Raw genomic sequence first — 22,865 nt, forward strand, 5'->3', positions numbered from 1 at the left:
GATTCAAACACTGGCTCTACAAAATTTCTTGAAACTTTTTGCTTAAATTCCAACTACTTTTGACTGTCCAAGCAATTCCTCCACCTCAATAGACGACTCTTTCTTTTACACATCCCATTATTTTATCATTTAAATTTCTCACTTAAAAAAATCCATAAATTAAATTTAAATAACAATAAGAAAACTTTATTACATCACATTAGTCACGGGTAGTGGTTCAGTGGCTGCGTGTGCTGGTTTGATTTTCACGAGTCCCGAAGTCTATTTCCGGACAGAAGTATGACTCACCTGTCTTTGATTTGTGCGAATAAGAGAAAAGAGTATATATTTAAAAACATTTGTAGTTTAATAAATTTTTTATTTTTATTTTTTTTGAATTATAGAAATTTTGGTTGTGTTTTGAAAAAATCTGGCAGAGATTTAAGTAAAAATTGTCTGGTTAGATGTTTTTGATGATGATGAATTAATTTCCACTATCAAAAATATGATTCAATTTTTTTACCCAAATTTCAACTAATTCCTCCACCTCCATAAACCACTCAAAAAAATCAACCACCGCCCAGTGGAGTAGACTCCTCAAAAGAAACACCGCCACTAAGAGATGAGGCGGTCTAGTTAGCGATTATTCGTCGTTAAGAACACTTTACTTTCACGTGAAAGGAGTGTCACATAACCTCGTAATGTTAAATCCACCTTACCCAGTAAGCTGTTAATTCCGGTGAAATGTTTACACGTTATTTTTAAAAATCCGTACAGTGATTAAAAATGTGCGGTTAAAATGAATCATTGATTACTATTCAATTGTAAAGATCCGTGCAGTAGTTAGTAATCTCAGCTTTAAATGGATCCATTATTTATCTATTCATAGAATATTCTATGTCGGTTAGAATAGGGCGTAGTACGAATCCGCGTCAGAGGTGCATACATTATGCAATAAATGCTGTCTGGATTTTATACAATAATGGGAATGGCAGTTGACATGTACAGGAAATGAGGGAGGGAGGGCTTCATATTTTTTGATTTCATGCAGCGGTCGCTAAATAACGAGTTGAGATCGAGTATGGTGCGAGGAGGAAGGATGATGGACAATGAAATCCCAGAAGAAGCCCTGGAGTGCGTGATGAGCTACGTGAACGACCCCAGGGATCGAAGCGTGGTCTCTCAGGTGTGCAAACAGTGGTACAGGATCGATGCCCTGACGCGGAAGCACGTGACAGTGGCATTCTGCTACACTATAAGGCCCGCCGATCTCACGCGGCGCTTCAAGCGGCTGGAGTCACTGAAGCTGAAGGGGAAGCCCAGGGCTTATATGTTTAACCTCATATCGGAGGACTGGGGCGCCTACGCCCGCCCCTGGATTACAGAGATCTCCTCTTCCTGCCTCTGCCTCAAGTCTCTGCATCTCAGAAGAATGGTCGTTAAAGACGATGACCTCACTATGCTCGTCCGGAGCCACGGCCACATGCTGCAGGCTCTCAAGCTCGAGAGGTGTTCGGGCTTCTCCACTCTCGGACTTTTGGAAATAGCTCGCTCTTGCAGGTAAATTTGAAAAAAACCCCTTTGCACTTATTTAGACTGTAGTTTGTACACTGGAAATCTTTCGAATCATTCAGCGTTTTTTTTTTCAAATGTGTTTTTTATTAAACGGCTAAAAGATTTACAGCAGTCCAAGAGCCTCGGTAGCCTTAGTTATAGGGGTTACGGGCATCCTATCTATAATGTACACAATTCATACCCAGCTACACCTGTTGGGTGACTATAATTGCTTAGTTCTTTGAATTTCCCATTCAACAGCTGAAAGTCTTCTCGCATTCAAAGTTTTTCATCTGGTCAGAGAGGACGACGGCCGAGGCTTAACGTTACGAAAGTGACCATTCCTTACCGGGATTATCCTTGAAACCCTGAGTACTGATTGGAAAGGTTATTTTCTTTTTTAACGTCAGTCTTGAAAATATTTGCAATTAAACAGTAGGAGCTTGGATTTTTTTATTTTTATTTTTTTGTTAAGTTGTTTCAGTGAGTCAAACAGTATAGCTGGGATTTTTTTTTTTTTTTTCAAGAAGTTGTTTTAGTGAGTGTATGTATACACGGTGGGTTAGTTTTCTGTCTCGGGGTATAATTAGAAGATATACACGCCAGATTTATAAACGTAAATTATAAATTAGTTTATATCTCTGTTACAACCGGAACCGCTCATTACAGGTGGGAAACCCATTCCATTAGTTCCCGTGCTCCCTCAGTTCCCGTGCTCCCTCGCTTTGGGAAGCTTTAAAATTGTATGAGAATATTCCTTTTTCAGTGGGAGCTGCAATGGGAGCTATTAGAGGTGGGAAACCCGTTCCATTAGTTCCCGTGCTCCGGGAAGCTTTGGAACTGTATGGGAACGTTCCCTTTTCAGTGGGAGCTTGGGAAAGTTCCGGGAGCTTTGAAGACTGTTTTTTTGGAGTTCCGAATTTCCATAGGGTTGGAAATACAAAGCCTGACAAATATGTTGAACTGCACACAAAACATGAGCCTTTGTTGAAACCTCCCCAAAAAGAAAGTGAAAAGACATCCTTAACACCGATATCAAACTGGAGCAATCTCTTGATGAGTTAAGGAAGCGTGTGGCACCTCAATGTAAGGGCAATATCTGGGATGTCATGCGGATGAGTATTTATTTTGTTGTTTATGTATATATATCACAGAAGAATGTGTGCATATTGTATGTGGCAGTCAATGCAGAGTTGCTTTAATTTTTCTCTTAAGAATAACTAGAGAAACATAAGTAAAATTGTTCCTTTGTATTTTTAAGGCAGATTGTTTCAAAGAGTGGTCATGTGTTAGAGAACTCATAATGAACTTGACATTTTAATATTTTATATATATAAAAGGGAGAGATTCAGGGAGAGGGACACACAAAGAATATATTTATATATAAGAGAGATTATATATTTAAATTGATTTTAATATTTGAATATTTTGATTTAATATGAGTTTTGATTATTATATAAATTATATAATTAAAAATATATTTTTAATTTTTTTATTATATAATATTACTGCTCTCAATTAGCGGTACCCAAGTTCCCAACGTTCTCACGTTCCAGAAACTCATGCAACATAGGTTTATATCATAATAATAATAATAATAATAATTATTATAATTATTATTATTATTATTCAATTTTAAAATTATGATTAAGGTATATATTAAATTGATGTTTAATGTATATGTTATTCGTTAGAGAAACCCCGCTGCTGGAAAACCGCTAAGGTATCTTCTAACCTCTTTGAAGTTGAAAGCTGGCTCTTCAACTTGGAGAGGGATCTCTCCTTAAAATTCAACTACTCTTTGAAGTTGAAAGTTGGCCCTTCAACTTGGAGAGGGATCTCTCCCTAAAACTCAACTACTTTAGGTCACTGTAGTATTAAATTTTGCAATTGAGTTATGTGGCCAGATTTATCAAAAAAATGAAGTTTGGTTGGGATATGGGAAAAATACTACCATTGGGCATGGAGTCTTTGATACAAAGACTCCATACAAATCAATAGAGAGGCAAGATAGTTGTAGGTTTCTTATACAAAGACAAAGCAACCATGTGTATTCCACAATTGACATTTAAGTTGAAAAACATATAGGAAAGCTGAATAACTAGAGCAATTACAAAGATCAATGGATTCAAGCTTTGATTAAGAAAGAGGAAAAACACCATAACAAACTGACTGAAACCTTCAACACATGAATCTCTGAAATGCTGTAATACTGCTTGCAACAAGTTCTATTAATATGAAAATAATATACACCAGGTCCAACCAGTCTCAATCATTTTTCATTACAGAGTACTGCCTTTATAGAAAATACAAATTAACTAAAAACCAGTTTCTAGTAAAACTTTAATTACAAAGTCTAAATAATCACAAGGTACATCTCAAATATATGCATATAAAACTCTCCAATCCTATTTGCATCTAAAGATCATGTTGTTGCTGGAGTATGGCTGGAGATAAGGATGAACAAGTCAAATTTGGTGAGATGGCATCCAAGTCAACAAATGGCCATGAGCTTTTTTCTCACCAAATAGTAAAAAATAGGGTCTAGTGATCCCTTCGAAAATCCAAAACCATGATCGCTGTTAGAAAACGGAGAGAGGTTTTTCTAAATGGGTCCGTTGTGGACATCTTTCAGTTTTGACAACTTCATTTTCATTTGTCTGGAAATCGTGCCCGAAATTATTGTGCTGTATGGGAAAAAATGGGAAAAAAACTAAGTTTTAATTGAACATTTTTACGTGCATTTTCTTTTTTTTTAAATTTTAATAATGATTATTTTGTTGTTGACATGGAATGTGTCACTGCAAATAAAAATTCAAATTCAAATTCTATTTTTGGTTATTGTGCTGTATAAGAAAAATTGAGTTTTAACTGAACATTTTTACTTGCTGCTCCCCTTGTCATTCTCAGTGAATTTTCTTTTTTTAATTTTAATAATGATTATTTTGCTGTGAACATGAAATATGTCAATATAAATACAAATAAAAATTCAAATTCAAATTCTATTTTTGGCACTGATATTCCAGCTACCAACCAATAACTAATAACACTGACACTCCCATTAATCATTTTCCTGTTGCTGAGAAACGCTGATAACCCCATTATCGATATTCCCCCGTCTATTACACATCGGCGTTGGTACTGCTATTGTCAGCGCTTTTAAAAATTAACCACTAAAATTGTGATAATAATATGATTATAAATTATTATATGTTATAATAATAATATAATAACTATTTAATTTTAAAATTATGATTAAATTATATATTAAATTAATGTTTAAGCTTTTTATCGAGCAGAAATATTAAATTTAGTAAAATCCATATTTAGAAAAAATTGAGAAATATCGGCCAACCATGCTGGTCACTGAATAAGGAGAATCATGATTCTATTTGTGAGTCAAGCATATTATATTATATATATATATATATTTTAAAATCAGGTAAGAACGCTTCATTGGAAATTTTCGATGAGTAAGAGATAAAATAGTAATGGAGTGTGGTGATTTTACATTTCATGTGTTGGATTGATGATTGGTGTTACAAATTTCGTATTGATATATAATTTTAATGATTGAATAAAATTATTTAATATTTAATTTATATTTAAATTGATTTTTGAATAACTAAATTTATATTTTTCTAAGTTATTAAAATGGTTAAATATTAAAAATAAATAAAAAATTGTTAAATATTAAAAATTAATAAAAGTAAAAAAAATAAATCAAAATAAAAACATTTTATTAAACTCTTACCCTAGTAATTGAATTTTATAAACTAATATTCAAAGCGTTAGTTTTGATAACACTTTAAACACTCTCTAATTCATAATATAAAAATTTATAATAATTTCACCGATAATTTAAGATGATACTGATTTATAATACTGCCCAAATTAGCCAAAACCCAACACAACAATTAGTGGTCATGGAAATAACACGACATAAAACTCTAAGCAAGAAAATATACCACGAAGGTAAGCTTTTCCCTTACAAAGCCGTCTTCGTGATTGTGGAGGATAAAGGAGGAGGATGCAATGAAAACAGATAGCTCACAAGTTTAGGGGAGGGGTAAGTTTAGGGGAGGGGTAAGGAAAGAAAATCACTTTTTTTCTCCGTCGAAGTCCGGTTTAGTCACAGGATCCGTTAGAATGATTGGAAAGTTTTGGCAGACGAAAAAGATGGCCTTCATCCTTATCAGACGACCGGAGAGGAAAATCATTAGCTTTTTCGTTATTATGATTCAATATACCAATGAACCAAGGCCCTATTTAGAACTCAAAACTGAAATCTTTTGTAAATGAATGATTGCTTTTTTATTATTAATAAAATCACCATGCTCAACAAACAGGGCATTTTCATTTAAAAAATATTTTTATTATTAATAAAATCACCATGCTCAACAAACAGGGCATTTTCATTTAAAAAATAAAAACAGACAAAACCACTTGAACCAGCAACATTGTCAACCAAATAAAAAATATTGCCATTTGGCTATGTTAACAAGATTAGAAGTCTAAAATTAGTGGGCAACAAAGCACAATGCAAACACTAAAAATATTGAGCTGGGATCAAGAAAAATAACAAAAAAGATTAAGCTGAGATCAGGCCTGAGGCGGCATGATCATGAAAAACAACAGGAGAGATTAATATGGGATCAAGGGAACTTAGAATTTTCAAGATCAGAGTTCGAAATTCATTATTCATGTTAATCCCCATTATTATCCTTCATGGGCCACCTTTTGCTCCGTTCGTGAACATTAGGATTCTCTGTACTAAATTACTTGCTTTTTCTGGCCTATATTTATGGTCACTTCAGATTGGTGGTCAAAGTAATTTTTTTTATTTTCTTGGCAGATAACCATTCCCAAAAGACATGGATGAAGGGAAATGTACAAGTGACAACCACAATTTTAAACTACATAACTTGAAAATCAAGGGCTTGATATTCCGTCATCATTACCATGGAACCATGCTCCCATTAGTGGAGCTCCGACCAAAATTTCTGTTAATCCCTTGTTGGGTTGTGTTATATTCTTTCCACGACTAGCCCATGTAGTTAACCGGGGGGTTAGAAGGGGGGCGAAGCTCCCTCTTTGTTGCGTAGCGGGGGGGAGTCACAGGGGGTTTGAGGGGTGCATGTAACCCCACTCTATGGGGTCTAGGGCAACGCCCTGGGAAATTTTGTTTTTGGACCCTATATCAGGTTGAACGGACCTACTTATGGTTTTGTACATGATTTTTCGCACATGGTTTTGGACACGATGGTTTTCGATCCATGGTATTGGATGCTTCGACATGTATAAATATGTATTGTAACATTGAAAGGAACATAATGAAAAATCAAGTTGGTAGTCCCGATTTTGGGATCCAGGGGAAATCTCTGTGTGTATGTGTTATTCTCTCGCATTGTTTATTTTCTGTGTTTTAGAATTCGTATGCAGGTAATTTCTGTACAGGGTTAAAACCTACATTTGGTATCAGAGTTGTTTTGGCTTCAAGGGGACGCTTTTGTTGCTGAGGGGTTTCGCTCGGGCCTATGGTAGACCCTGTTCAGTGGGAGATTTGCGAGATCGATTCTGGTGGTGAAAGAAGATGGTGAGCAGTGGAAAAATAGAGATCAAGATATTTAATGGTCAGAGTTTTGAGTTATGGAAACTCAAGATGGAGGATCTGTTGGTGGATAAAGATCAGTGGATTGCGGTAGATCCGGGTACTAAACCAACGAGAGTGTCCAATGAAGAATGGTAGAAGTTGGATCAGAAGGCTAAAAGCACAATACGATTGTGTGTCTCAGATTCAGTATTGCTGAATGTATCAGGGGAAGCTACGACGAAGGCTTTGTGGACAAGTTAGGGACTTTGTACCAATCTACGTCTCTGGTGAATAAACTGTTCCTACAGAAAAAGTTGTATAACCTGAGGATGAAAGATGGAGACTCGGTGACAGAGCATTTGAACGTATTTAATACTGTGGTAAGTCAGTTATTATCTGTTGATATTAAAATTTCAGATGAAGATAAGTGCATCAATTTGTAGTGTTCTCTACCAGGAGCATGGGATAGTCTGGTTATTGCAATAGGTAGCAATGCAACTGCCTTATAGTTTGATGAAATAGTCTCATCCTTGCTGATGGAGGAGATGAGACGGAAAAATATGGAGAGCCAGAATCGTGATGCCTTGTCTGTACGAGGATAGTCCCAGAACATAAACAAAAATAAGTCATCGAGTGGGAGATCTAAATCTAGAGGGAGATCTAAATCTCCAGGAAAACATGTAAAGGTGGTGTGCTGGAAATGCGGAAAGAAAGGGCACTATAAAAGGGACTGTAAATCTAAAGCTCCTGATAAAGGAAAGGGAACTGATGATGCTCCTTTTGCAGAGGTGAAAACCACCTCAGATGAAGGTGGGGATGTTTACTTGGCTTCTTCAAGTACACAAGTAGATCATGAGGCATGGTTGATTGACTCAGGTGCATCCTTTCACTTCACTCCCCATAGAGAGTGGTTCTGCGAGTATGAGAAATATGATGGTGGTGATGTCTTCTTGGGGGATAACAGGAAGGCTAGAATCGTTGGTCGCGGAAAAGTAAAGTTGAAGTTGCAAGGTGGAAGGGTCAGAACACTTCCGGGTGTTTTTCATATTCCTGCATTGGCTAGAAATTTGATTTCTGTAAGCAAGATGGATGATGCAGGTGTAAAGACAGTGTTCGAGAAGGATACCTGCAAAATGGTTCGGGGAGCACTGGTATTGATGCAAAGACTTCGGATTATGTACAAGCTACAAGGTAGCACTGTTATTGATGAGTGCAATAGTTCTGTGGTTCCTAAAAGTGGAGCAGAAAATCTAGTGGTCTTTGGAGAGAAGACCATGCTGTGGCATCAAAGGCTTGGACATATTGGAGAGAAGGGCCTTCGAATACTTCATGGTAAAAGTATGGTAGAAGGTATGAGTAATAACTCTCTAAATTTTGATTTATGTGAAAATTGTGTATATGGGAAGTAGAATCAGGTGAGTTTCCCTTCTGATGGTAAGAAGGCGAAACATATATTAGAACTTGTGCACAGTGATGTGTTTGAACCTGCGAAGGTTCCATCACTAGGTAAGTCTGTGTACTATGTATCATTTATAGATGACTTCTCAAGGAATACATGGATATATTTCCTTAAGAAGAAATCTAAAGTCTTTGACAGGTTTAAAGAATTTAAGGCTCTAGTGGGAAACCAGACAGAGAAGAAGATAAAGGTGATGAGGACAGATAATGGTGGAGAGTTTTGCAGTAAGGAATTTGAAGAATTCTGTAATAAGTATGGTATAGCACAGCGGAAGACTACTCCATATACACCTCAGCAAAATGGAGTTGCAGAAAGAATGAACAAGACGTTGATGGAAAGGGCAAGAAGCATGCTCAGTGGTGCTGGGTTAGGACAAGAACTCTGGGTAGAGGCGGTGGAGACTACATGTTACCTGGTCAACAGATTACCTTCATCAACATTGGAAGATAAGACTCCACAAGAGGAATGGACTGGTAGGAAACCCTCTCTTTCACATTTGAGGGTATTTGGATGTGATGCATATGTACATGTTCCAAAGGAGAAAAGAACCAAGTTGAATAGTAAATCTGAAAAGTGCATCTTTATTGGGTATAAGAATGGTTTAAAGGGTTCAGAGAGGTAAAAGATGTTGTTAAACATGAAGTCCAACCAAAGGAACTTGAGAAGATAAAGTTTGAGTTAAACGAGGAAGAATCAGACTCTTCAGCAGAGGAGGAATCAGAAGATGAAGAGCCACAAACTCTGGGTGTGAGAAGATCAGTTCGAAAAAGAAGGCAGCCAGAAAGGTATAGCCCATCTGCTTTTTGTTCAAATTTTGCTTTATCTATTACTGATGATGATCCCAAAATTGTGAAGGAAGCAGTGGATTCAGAGGATGGAAAACTCTAGAAAGAGGCCATGGTTGATGAAATGGCATCTTTGTACAAAAATGAGGCTTGGGATCTGGCGGAGTTGCCGGCTGGAAGGAAACCCATTGGTAGCAAATGGGTGTTCAAGAAGAAGACAAATGCAGAAGGAAAGGTGGATAAATACAAAACTTGGTTGGTAGCAAAAGGTTATTCCCAGGTGTCGGGTATTGATTTTGGTGATATTTTTTCTCCTGTTGCCAAGGTAACTTCTATTAGATTACTTTTATCTGTTGCTGCTGCTTTTGATTTTGAGGTAGAACAGATAGATGTGAAAACAACATTTTTTCATGGAGATCTGGAAGAGGAGATCTACATGAAGCAACCTGAAGGTTTTGCGGTGAAGGGTAAGAAAGAACTGGTATGCAAGTTAAATTAGTCTCTGTATGGGTTAAAACAGTCACCAAGGATGTGGTATCAGAAATTTGATAAATTTATACAGGGACTTGGGTTCACCAGAAGCAAAGCAGATCACTATGTGTATTTTAAATTAATTGGTGACCGTGTTATTTATCCGGTCTTGTATGTGGATGATATGTTGCTGGTCGGAAATGACAAATAAATTATCCAGGATTTGAAGACCCATTTGTCCTCCAAATTCGACATGAAAGATCTTGGCGCTGCAAACTATATTTTGGGCATGGAAATTAAAAGAGATCGGACAAAGAAGAAGCTTTGGTTAAACCAGAGGAAGTATGTCGAGACAATATTGCAGAGGTTTAATATGTAGGATAGTAAACCGGTGAAGGTTCCTATTCCTGTAGGTGTAAAGTTATCTGCTGAACAGTGTCCCAAGACACAAGAAGAGGAAGAGGACATGTCCCGTGTTCCATATGCAAGTGCAGTCGATAGCCTGATGTATGCGATGGTCTGTACTAGACCAGACATTGCACATGCAGTGGGAGTATTGAGCAGGTTTATGTCAAAACCAGGGAAGGAGCACTGGACAATAGTGAAGCGGGTTTTCAGGTATTTGCGTGGTACTAGTGATTATGGTTTGTGCTACCAAGGAAGACCAGGATTGGACAGAGTGTTGGATATTCGTGGCTTTGTTGATGCAGACTGGGCTGGAGATCTGGATCAAAGAAGATCGACAAGTGGGTATGTGTTTAACCTATTTGGAGGTGCAGTTAGTTGGATGAGTAAGAAATAATTTGTAGTGGCACTATCAACTACGGAGGCAAAATACATGGCATCCACTCATGCAAGCAAGGAAGCAGTTTGGTTGCAGAGATTGTGTTCAAGTATGGGGTTAGTACAGGGAGCTATAAGGATAGACTGTGAGAGCCAAAGTGCAATTTTCTTGGCAAAGAACTCTGCATATCATTCAATGACAAAGCACATTGATGTTCAGTATCACTTTGTGAGTGATATGATAGAAGACAAAAAGGTGTTATTGGTAAAGGTGGACACTTTGAAGAATACTACAGATGCATTGACAAAATCTGTGAGCTCTGAGAAGTTCTCTTGGTGTAGAGAAACAATGGGCGTTGCAGGGCTGGATAAATGACTAAGCTTTCTTGTGGCCCCCTGTGGAAAGAAAACAAGTGGGAGACTGTTGGGTTGTGTTATATTCTTTCCATGACTAAGCCCACGTAGTTAATCGGGGGGTTAGAAGGGGGGCGGAGCCTCCCCTTCGTTGCGCCGATTGTGTAGCGAGGGGGGGTCACAGGGGGTTTGGGGAGTGCAAGTAACCCCACTCTATGGGGTCCGGGGTAGCGCCTCGGAAAATTTTGTTTTTGGACCCTATATTAGGTTGGGCGGACCTACCTATGGTTTTGTGCATGACTTTTCGCACATAGTTTTGGATGCGATGGTTTTCGGTCCATGGTATTGGATGCTTCGGCATGTATAAATATGTATTGTAACATTGAAAGGAACATAATGAAAAATCAAGCTGGTAGTCCCGGTTTTGAGATCCAGGGGAAAATATCTCTGTATGTGTGTTTTATGCAATGTTACCAGACTCGGAATCGACAATAAATCGGCGAGGCAAAAGAGCGAAGAGTTTTATTCGGATCGGGAAAAAATCGGCAAAAAATAGGCAAAGAATCGTTGAATTCATTAAATAAAAATATACACATATATTGAATTAAAAAAACCATTTTCATTAATATTGGGTAAAGGCATGTCCAAACAATGCATATATCAATAGATGTCCAAAATATCATGAATGAATAAGTATCTCATATATGTTATGAGTCCAAACATGATCCAAAGCACTAAGTCTTGAGTCTTTAGAAGCATATGCTTCTAAAAGTTTACAAAAAACTGCATACTAATCAGAAAAAAAATCAGCAACTAAGAGTCTAAGACTCTTGAAAGTGAGAACTAGAAAGTGAGAACTAGAAGTGATTCCTTCCACTCCTTCGCTTGCTTGACTCTCAAAGTTCTCCAAGTCATGAAGGCTTAAAAGACGAGGCTCATCTAATTGAACCCAGTCTGCCACATTTGTAGTTTGCAAATCTATCTCTTCAAGGTCGATTGGTGAATGATCCATACCGGTCATTATCATGAGACATTGAAATGTGAATTAAAGTTTCACTTTGAAGTTTGAACTTTAAAGTACGAACTAGATTATGAAACTTTCAAATTCAAGCCCTCGAGTCTCACCTAGTATTTGTTTGTTGCGAAGTTGTAGATTGTAATGGACAAATACAAGGTCATTCAAGCGTTTTTGTGTCAATCGGTTGCGCTTCTTAGAATGTATTTTCTCAAACATGCTCCAATTGCGTTCACAACCTGAAGCATTGCATGCTTGGTTTAAGATTCGAATGGCAAATCTCTTCAAATCTGGCGTATCACTACCAAAGTTTTGCCACCAAAGACCTAGCAAGTGGTAAGGGTTTGTGAGTAGAAGTACTAAATAGTAAAAACTTAAAAAGAAAAGAAAATTTAATAAAACATTTAACATACAAAATAAAGTTTAAACAAATCTAATGAATTGATGAAACCTTCAAGCTGGGTACCTGGCAACATCTTAGACCTTTGTCTTATAGCACTGGTATAGGCAAACAATTTAGATGGCGCCCTATAATCTTGTAGTTGGGAAAAGACACGACTCTGATGTTCTAGATTAGGGAAGCACCTTTCCATTCATGTCATAAATCCTTTGCCAACCTCCCCATCCTCATTAAATTTGCTCTTATCATAAAAATATTGTGGGTTTAAGAAGTACCCGACAGCATGTAAGGGGGAATGCAATTGCCTATCCCAACGTGCATCTATAATGTACCAAAGAGCAATATACTTTGTCTCATCATCCCCATATCTTCTTTTGATGGCCTCCTTTGCGAGATCCATTGCCTCATAAATGTAACCCATAGCGGGTTTGTCACCATCAACCATCCTGAAAGTTCAAGCATTCAAATTTAAAGAAATATGAAACATTGTAAATAAAAAGAAGCTTGAAATGAAATTTAAAAAATGAAAAAGTTAAAAACTGAAAAGACTTGAAGTACCTGAGAATTCTAACAAGGGACTCCGTCACAGCAATAATCTCTTCGGTATCTTTCCAGAAATCATCATTAAACACAAGTGCAACAATTTCGATGCCTTCAAGGGTCTTGGAATGTTTAGATCCCATCCACTCAGGTCCCAAGAACATCCTCTTCAGATTTATCTTTTGCTCAACCACAAATTGCAAAGATATGAAATTTGTTGCAAATCTCGTCACTGCAGGTCGAACAATTTCTTTACCTTCAGTGTATTTTCTCATAGTGTTTAGGACAATAGTGTGGTTGTATAGCTATTTGGTTATGGATTTTGCCTTCTCCACAACCTCATGTATCCAATGAAGCTTACCAATGTCCTCAAGCATTAAATCTATGCAATGGGCAGCACAAGAGGTCCAAAAACTAGTGGGGTGCCTAATCTCAAAAAGTCTACCAGCAGCCATATAATTAGCTGCATTATCGGTGACAATTTGTACAACATGTTCTTCTCCCACTTCTTGAACGACTTCATCATTTCACAGATAAGTTGGGCAGTCTTAACCTTGTCTGAAGCATCCACTGATTTGAGAAACATTGTGCCTGCGGGACAAGATACAAGGAAATTTATTAAAGTTCTATTCCTCTGATCTGTCCATCCGTCACTCATGATGGTGCACCCTGTTTCTACCCATGATGCACGAAACTCGGCTAGCACAAGCATGACATCTTCAACACTCTCTAACAACATATCTGTCCTAAGGCTCTCTGATGTAGGGGCTTTGAACCCTGGACCTGCAATAGCAATTGCATCAATCATAGCTTGCCAATAAGGACTTCTGGCACAGTGGAAAGGTATGTCAGAATAGTACCAAAAGTTAGCAATGGCCTTCCTTGCCTGACTATGGATATTTTTTTTCCAACCAGTGGCATCCAAGGTAGGTTGGGAACTGGGTTTTGTGCGGGGAGAAAAAAAGGTGTTTATGTTTCCACCTCCAGTGTTGAAGGAAGGAGTCGAAGGACTCGTTTGGCCTTGAGTTTGACTTGGCCTTGGAGGCATGTGTGGGAAACTTGGGAACGACATTGAGGATTCAACAAAGTGAGGTGACATGGGGCTAGTGGTAGAAAAACTATCAACTCCAAGAGTTCCTATTTCAGTATTTTGCTTTGCTTTCTTGGCATTATGTTGATCTAACATATCAAGGGCCAAGGTTGCTTGGTGTTTGACATTATCGTCAACGTTACTACAAAGACCTATATCATGGTCAGGTATTTGTGCAAGGTGGAACTTGAATCTATAAATGCCTCCACTACATTTCGTTTTGCAAAATTTACAAAGGAGCCTGGGGTCTCCGAGAATCTTGTCACAATAAGCCAAAGCAAAGTCCTTCTCCCTCAGCACTGTTGTTGCTTTGAACTTGTGTTTAATTTGTGGCTTTTGTTAAGATTTCGAGTCGTGGCTTCTATTTAATTTGTGGCTCCTGTGAAAGACAATAAAAAATCAAATTTAAAAATGATCCAAAAATTTAAAATATGCTAGAAATCTAAAAAATTAAATGAAGATAGATGTCAGTAAACAACAGTGAACTAAACATATATATTATAGAGAATCGAGAGTATGCAAAAGGCGAGTGAGGATCACTGTTATGGATCATAGTTCACTGTTATGGATCACTGTTTTGGATCAAACTTCAGAGCAGGACCTCCTTGTGCAGTGCACAGAAGTTCTAGTCTACTAAACATGTGGAGCATCCCTAGCTTTCCTTCACTGTTGTTTTGCACCATTTTTGGTGACAGAGAATGCTTGATCGGATAATATTCACAAGGGGATTTCTATAATTTTTTTTTTGAAGTATTGACTTCAGGAGCTTCTTGATGTTACTTTAAAGTTTAAATTAACAATTTTCTAGGCATACTTGTTGCCAATATAAGATATAGGTTAGGGATGCTGTGTTCAGTAGCTTCAACTCTTTTTACAGGTTCAACTACTTCAGTTTTCATAGTGCTTGATGAATATGACAGCAAGCCCACACTTATATCCCCTCCCCTGCTCTTGATCATCAAGATGAGCAGGCTCTGACATTTTATTTCGCTATCATGTGCAGCACTGAGACCCTCAGTGTTTGGTCACTGGTCCTTTTATTGTATCACTGAATCTACACTTATATCTTTTTGTCAGACTGCTAGGTTAAAGTTCATAGCTAGATATTTATCTTTGCTTTTCTTACTTTCATTATCAGTATAGAAGTTGCTTTCGGACTCCCGCATTGTATTTACTCCGATCACTGTTTTGGATCACTGTTATGGATCACTGTTTTGGCTTCAGTCCGTCGAAGCTATAGTTTTGGCTAAGTTGAATCACCCATTTCAAACCCATGGATCCATCGTCACATATACATATAATGTATTACCTCAACGAACACCATTTCTTCGTTTTTTCTTGCAATCAAAAACAAGAAGAAAAGTGTTCAACCGAGAAGCAGGGCACATTTGAATCCAACGCATCGGACCTGGCAGAGGTTAAGGTGACCCTAAAAACCATCTGGAGAAATGCAGAAGCTCCTCTTCTGCACTTGCCACGAATCGAAATCATTCCATTCAATGAAATTGCAGGGTTGGGTAGTGGAAATTAGCACAAGAATTCGTCAATTATAACAAAAGAATCTGACTACACTGCATGAAGACGTGAAGATAGGTCGTGAAAACCACCATTCTTTAACGCGCTCAACAGAACTTGGAAGGGGTTCATAATTTTCATGAAAAGCATAACCAAGAAGGTTATAGTGCCCAGGAAATTAGGGTTCAATTGAATTAGAGGGTTAAGATCACAATTTAAAGAAAAGTTTCATGAAAATTATGATGGAGCAGTATTCTTGACCTCACAAAACTTGTCTGCGAGTCGTGGACGGTGGAAGCTCTGGAGTCTGCGGCGTCGACGGCTCTGCGGCGTAGTGGAATGGCACTGGAGTCTGCGCGTCGACGGTGGAAGCTGTGCGAGTCTGCGGCGTAGTGGAATGGTTGTGCGAGTCTGCGCATCGATGGTGGTCCGATATAACGACAATCTGAACCCCGATAAACCTAAACAGAAATTTGGCGGGACTCGGGAAATCGGAAAAGTTGCATTAATCGGGTAAATCGGTCGACTCGCGAGTCAAACTCGTGTTGACCACGAGTCAAACTCGGTCAACGCGATTTGACTCGCAGAGTTTCAGATCGGGACTTTTCACCGGCGAGCAGATTATGAATCGCGATTAATCGGCAAAATCAGCGATTCCTGTTTCACTGGTTTTATGTGTTATGCTCTCGCATTGTTTATTTTCTGTGTTTTAGAATTCGTATGCAGGTAATTTCTGTACGGGGTTAAAACCTACATCTCCATCATTCATCTTCATGGGTAACAAAAACTTCAACAAGGGACATATCACTATGATGTTAGACAGCTTTCAATTAAGAAACCATTAGCAAACATCATGATATTATTGTGGAGATCGCAATATATTGTGAAATTTTAAATACTGTTGTAGTTACTAGTTATTATTCACCTATCAAATTTTATTATTTGTCTTCTACAATTTTATTTGTCACAAATACTGAATCAAAGTTTCAAACACTACTGCAACTTCACAAAAATAAATAAACCATAGGAACTGAGAAAATATTGCACACACACACAAATAATGAACACCGATATTTTTGGACAAATGTCCCTGGAAAAACCCTAGTGTGGGGAAAACTAGTTCTGCAGATGAGTATTTTATTTATTCTTCAACAAAATTTGTGATTGAGAAATTACAACTATTTGTTGTAAATTAGCAAACCTCTGGAAAATTATTTTTGTCACTTTTGCAAGTCAATTTGGTTTCTTGGAGACAACTCGACCCCTTTGATCCAATTCGGCCTCCCTTTGGTCATTGAATTGAATCACATGTGTGGCCCTGGCAACTCGACCCTCACTGACAAACTCGCACTGGCTAGAAATAATGTCGGCCTCCTTTGGAATTCGACTTCTCCTCACAAACTCGGCTTTTCCTATGCAAATTGATCACTTTGGTAATTTCCTCCTTGCTCCGACAACTTGGCCTCTCTGAAGCAACTCGCACTGCTGGGAAACTCAGCCTCTCTACAGATAAAATCGATCTCCCTCTAACTCTGAGAAACTGGAAATCACTGTGAAGAATTTCCTCCAACGTCTTCAATCATTGTTGATCTCAATCTGCAAGTGCCCTTACGTTATCAATGCAAATTTGTGTCTTTGATGTGTTCTCCAAATGCCCATCGATTTCCTCTTATAATCTCTCATTGAGCAACGAACGACCACGATCTAATCTCAATCGATGGCTAAGATCATCTTGACCCCAACATATGACTTTTCTAGAAGTGACCAAGCAAAATCGATTTACCTCAGTTATTCCCGATTACTTAAGCCATTTCCCTAAGTTAGACTTAGGAAAATTAATAAACTGGCTAATTATATCTAATTAGGATAATTTTCCTTGATTTTTTTTTAACTGGGTATTGGAGAAAATCAGTCCACTGTGTTCCTTAGCCCCATAAACACCATATGAGACTAGAAAACCTATCCAAACTACATAAACTAACACTCACTCTTAGTGAGGAAGGTGTTCTGCATAACACCCATCTTGTCGCTGAAGAAAATTAATCTCACCTTCCCCAAAGCCTTTGTTAGAATATCTGATACCTGCTCATTTGTGGGTATTATTGTAGGTGAAAAATCCTGCACTAAATACAATCCTTGATGAAGTGGTATCTGATGTCTATATGCTTGGACCTGTCATGAAACACTAGATCCTCTGACAACCTGATGCAACTCTGATTATCACCGTGTATCATCGTCGTCTCTACCTCTAACCAAACAAGGCTACTAGCAACTTCCAAAGCCATATGTCCTTGCATGGGGCATGCTCGCTGCTATGTACTCTGCCTCTGTAGAACTCAGTGCCATGGACTTTTGCATCCGACTATACCAAGAGACAATTCCTGATCCCAAGCTGAAGTAACACCCTGAAGTGCTTTTCCTGTCCATTGTGTTACATGCTCAGTCTGCATCAGTATAGCCAACTAACCTGACACCATCACCTCGAACATATCTAATGCCATACTCGATAGTGCCACGCAAATACCTTAGCACATGTTTAGCCACTGTCCAATGCACTCTCTTCGGTTCCACCATGAATTGACTGAGAGAGTTTACTGCATAGGATATATCTGGCCTGGTGTTGACCAAATACATGAGAGAGCCTATCAACTGTCTATATAAGGTGGGGTCTACATCCTTCTCCTTGGATGTGTCTACCTTCCTCCAATTCGTGATCATGGGTGTAGAAATGGCTCTATAGTCCTCCATCCCGAACCTCCTCAGGATCTCAATGTAATATTTTCCTTGCCCAAAGAAAATCTCCCCATCTATCTGCTACACATCCATGCCTAGAAAGTAGTTCATAAGCCCCAAATCCTTCTCAAACTCAACTACAAGATCCCTCTTGCACTCCTCTATGAGCCCCTATGAACCAATTAGAAACAAGTCATCCACATATAGGACAAAAATGAAAATCTCACCCCAACCACCAAGCAATAGAGGTTCGTGTTTGCCTCACTCTTCACAAAGCCCATGCCTTGCAAGTACTTGTCTATGCTCTCATACCATGCCGTGGGAGCCTGCTTGAGCCCGTACAAAGCTCTCTTAACCTACACACGTGGGTCTTGTTACCACTCAAACTAGCAGGGGACCTAGAGGGGATTCCAAAAACGCCAAATGCTAGACCAAGGGCAACTAATGGAGACTTAGCCCACTGTCACCTCAACTAAGGCTCCCTACTATTTACGGAATTTCACCGATGGGAGGAGACTTTGTATATATGGAGTCACAAATGAAGGATAAATCAACAAATGAATATAAAGTGACCCAAACAATTCCTTTCCAGAAGAGGGTCAAGAATGGAGCTTGCTTGCTTTCTAAGCAAGGTACAATGTCTTCTAGGAGAAGGATGTGCAGATTTGAGAGTTAGGTTTAAGGAATATAACTTGTGAAAGAGTTTTCCAATCCCTAAAATCCTTATTGAAATTGGCATCCCAGATGTTCTTGAAGAATTGTCTTTTCAAAGGAGTGGGACCACACATGACCAACTAGACCCAGCCTAGGTTAGGAGGCAAGAATTTAGCAACCAATGATATTCTTAACCTAGACAAGGAGTGGGGAAATGATCAAAGCAAGAATTTTCACTTAAAGGTGTCAAATTGATCCTATGAGGCACTAGCCTTAGGGATACCAGGGCAAAGTTTGATCTCGGAGCTAGGGCTTGGGTTATCTCACAACTCCACCGTCAAAATGGCTTCAAAATTGGAGGAGGCCTTGAGGACACACCAACACAGGAGAGGCTAGGAGATCGAACTTTTTGGAGGGCTACTTTGTCGAGAAAGTGATGCCTTAGGTTACCCAACTTGGCTAGACCTAGAAGAAGGTGAAAAGGAGTTGAGTTTTGAGCGAGCACCTCTTGGTAGATCAGTGCATTAGTCTTGGGAGAATGGAGTCTAGTATAAACATGAATGACGACCTTGTTTCTTGGTCAAGGAGGGCTCAAGACTACATCGCTTGTCTTCTAGGGCAAGGGGAAGCAGCCTTACAACTTTATACTTGCAAAAGGCGATGACTTATCAAGATGAATTCAGTGATAGAATTATCCCTAGGAAATTTCATTCAAAATTACATGGCCCATACATTGAGAGAAGCTATATAGAGACAAAATTCCACAATTTAAGCAGTAAATGTATGCAACAATTAGCCCTAAAAATAGCGAAATTCCCAATCCCATGTATATGACAAAGTAAAATAAGAATTAACATTAAAAACATGTAATAGAACATATCCAACCATCAACAATTTGACAATAGAGAAGCTCCAAGATAAGATAAACCAAATCCAAACATCAAAATTCATCCATGCTCCAATTCATCCTCCAAAAAAAAGTGCGGAATTCTCAAGAGAGAAAAGAGATCCAATCCAAAGTGATGATGAGAAAATGAACTCATCTCACTTGTATTTATACACTAATGAGAAGTTTGAATTAGTCTCCTAGGCCTACATAAGCCTCAAAAATAAAATAATGTGCTAATAACCTAACTTTTGGTGACAAGCCCACCAAACTAGCTCACAAATGAAATAATAAGCCTCTTAAGAGGCTAGATGATAAATAATACATGTCGTAGAGCCCTACAAGAGGCCTTATGAGGTCCATAGGCGCCATAATGAAGAATAAGACCCTCAAAAGTGATGGACAAGGGGTTGGCCCCTTGTTCTCCAAACAATAAACCTGTGGTGCTTCCAGTGGGTGTGGGGGCACAATAATAACCTCATGGGTCTCCAAATGAGTCGAAGATGTCTGTAGATCATTTGTAAGGGGTTTGATGATGGTGTAGTTGATGCCACATCATCCTATAAGTCTTGGGTCAGCTGCCAAGTGCATGTTACATCTATGGGGCCGGTTGGGAAAAGGTGAACCAGGTGCATCTTTCTCGTCCAATAGATGAATCTCGAGCAATCTCTGAACATCCTCGGGGATCCATGGAGTGATGTCTATTGCTATGGAGGCCTATGGCTCTCAACACACACCTGACATGTACCAATGTGGCCCTCTGAAGGATTAGGGAGACCAAACCCAAGATGGAGACCATATGCAATCCTGCATAAGATCCAATGCGTCCCCTAGCCTTCTAGTACAACAAATCATTAGAGAAATCGAGTCAATGAGCTTACCAACCATGGACCACAGGTGGGGACTTCATAATGGTCTGTCCTTCCATAATGGGCTTCAGGATGTGCCATTGTCTCCCAAACTCCAAATGGGGTTAACTAAATATCCTATTAGGTGGTTTCTACTTTAAAGGGGATAATATGTTCAAGGTACATCCTTTAAAAGGCGGTGGCATGTGATAGAGAGGTGAATGAAGTAGGGCATGTGAAGGGGCAACCTTGGGCCATGTTGGGGGGCAAGGGTAGCTAATAAAAGGGAAGCCCACACTTGGGTTTATAATGTATAGGAGGGAGCAATCGTGGTACATGAGGTGCCCCGACCTTGATTTTTCCACCTTTCTTTATATGCCTTTTTCCTTTTTATGGTTTTTTCTTTGATTAACTGCGCAGGGCTCAAGGGGTAAGAGCATGATGTATGAGGTATAACAGTGAATACCCCTTTTTAAGGTAGGGCGGTTCATTTACCACTAGGGGTTGGGACAATCATAAGTTCCTATATGATGAAGGAGGCTCATAGAACCTGTAGGAACCAAGTTGGTAACCATGATGATGGGCTAGAGCTCATGTATTGGCTTTTGCCCATATGATAAATGTGTTTGTTCCGGCCATCTTTTTCATTTTGTGGTACATTTTCATGTTGAATGTGGCCAAATATGCTTTTACTTTTCTTTTTAGGTGCATCAACCTCCGGGCATCATTCCAACCCTGACCCAAGGTGTCAGCAAGGGGAAGGGGAGAGCTAGCCCTATGTGGACCTAGGTGGGAGAAATGATGAATGGGGAAATAATGAGTGGAAAGGGGGTAATATATGCGGATAAGGGAGCAGGACCACGAAACCAAAATCAGGGTTTCCCGTGAAATACCATCCTTAAAGCCAAATGGCCAGTAAAAGAGATCCCACGGGACTAGAATCCAAGGTTAATATCCAAAAGGGTTCTAGGGGACAAGAGCACAGACCTAGCCCATTCTTTCCACCGAATCCCCCCATTAATCCAGGCCCAGAAGTTTCCTACTCAATTACCAAATGACAAGGCATACCTTTAGGTTCGAGAGGCCCACCTTCAAACATACGATCATGGCAGATGGGTGAGGGATCACATGCCTGGCTCAGGTGGAGGAGAAATGGCACAATGAGCTAGCTGGTGGCTGCAAGGGGTTGCTGCCTGCCGGCTGAGGACCGTCTTGGAGAAAAAAGTATTCTACTAGGGATATCATCCATAAGATGGTGGGTAAAGGTCTCTCTATCGTGCGCTGCAAAGCCCTCTAGTTGTTCAATGTATACCTTCTTTTCCAACTCACCATTTAGGAACACCCTCTTGACATCCATCTGATGGATTTGCAATCCCATTTGTGCTGCTAATGAGATCACGATCTTGATAGAAGTATACCTGGCCACAAGTGCGAATGTCTCCTTATAGTCTATTCCCTCCTTTCGAGAGAACCCCTTCGCCACGAACCTAGCCTTGTTTTTCTTGATGTTGTTGTTTGTACTGTGTTTGATCTTGAAGATCCAGTGTGATCCAACCACCACCCTGTCTATCGCTCTGGGTACTACCTCCCACACATCGTTCTACATAATTAAGGTGTACTCTTCAACCATTGCATCTCGCCACACCTGCTATTGTGCGACCTCTTGATAGCTAGAAGGCTCGTTATCTACTAATTGATTGACCAATGCCATGTAGCCAGTGTACTTCTCTAGTTGTCTCCATTGCTTAATACCCACCTTAGGATCTCCCACAAACTCTTGAGCATCTTTGTTTCTGCTAAACCTCACGGTTCCTCCTGCCAATAGTAGACAATGGAATATACACCTCTATATCCTCCTAATTCATCTCCCCGATCTGCTGCATCTGTTGCTCCATACTCTGCGAAGTCTCAAGAACTCCTGCATCTGAGCCTATGCTTGTATTGGTAATAGTACTCGTACTTTGTTGTCCCTGATCTTGTTGCTCAACTCTAGGAACTTCTGCCAGTTGCTCACTCTGATCATCAACTGCCGACAAATATCTGGACCTCTTGTATTCCTTGTCCTTCATGAACTTGACATCTTGCCTGGCAATAATCCCCCTGGTCCCTAGAACGAAAATACGATATGCCTTAGAGGTCTCGTTGTACCTAACGAAATAGCCCCTCTCTACAGTCTGATCTAGCTTCAAACGCGTGTCTCCTGGAA

At 39.2% G+C, this 22,865-nt stretch overlaps 1 protein-coding gene across 1 annotated transcript in view; it reads left to right on the top strand.

Annotated features, from left to right (window-relative positions):
* Positions 1-912: 912 nt before the first annotated feature.
* Positions 913-22,865, top strand: part of LOC149234231 (coronatine-insensitive protein homolog 1b-like) — a 135,751-nt gene continuing 113,798 nt past the window's right edge. The window contains exon 1 of the mRNA XM_089371795.1: positions 913-1,539. Within this exon, the coding sequence (XP_089227921.1) occupies positions 1,025-1,539 (515 nt within the window). The 5' untranslated portion in view covers positions 913-1,024. The remainder of the gene's footprint in view (positions 1,540-22,865) is intronic.

Source organism: Pinus tabuliformis, chromosome 8 (genome assembly GCF_031772625.1).
Source record: "Pinus tabuliformis cultivar Carrire ecotype Pingquan chromosome 8, CPIR1, whole genome shotgun sequence".
NCBI classification, from domain to species: Eukaryota; Viridiplantae; Streptophyta; class Pinopsida; order Pinales; family Pinaceae; genus Pinus; species Pinus tabuliformis.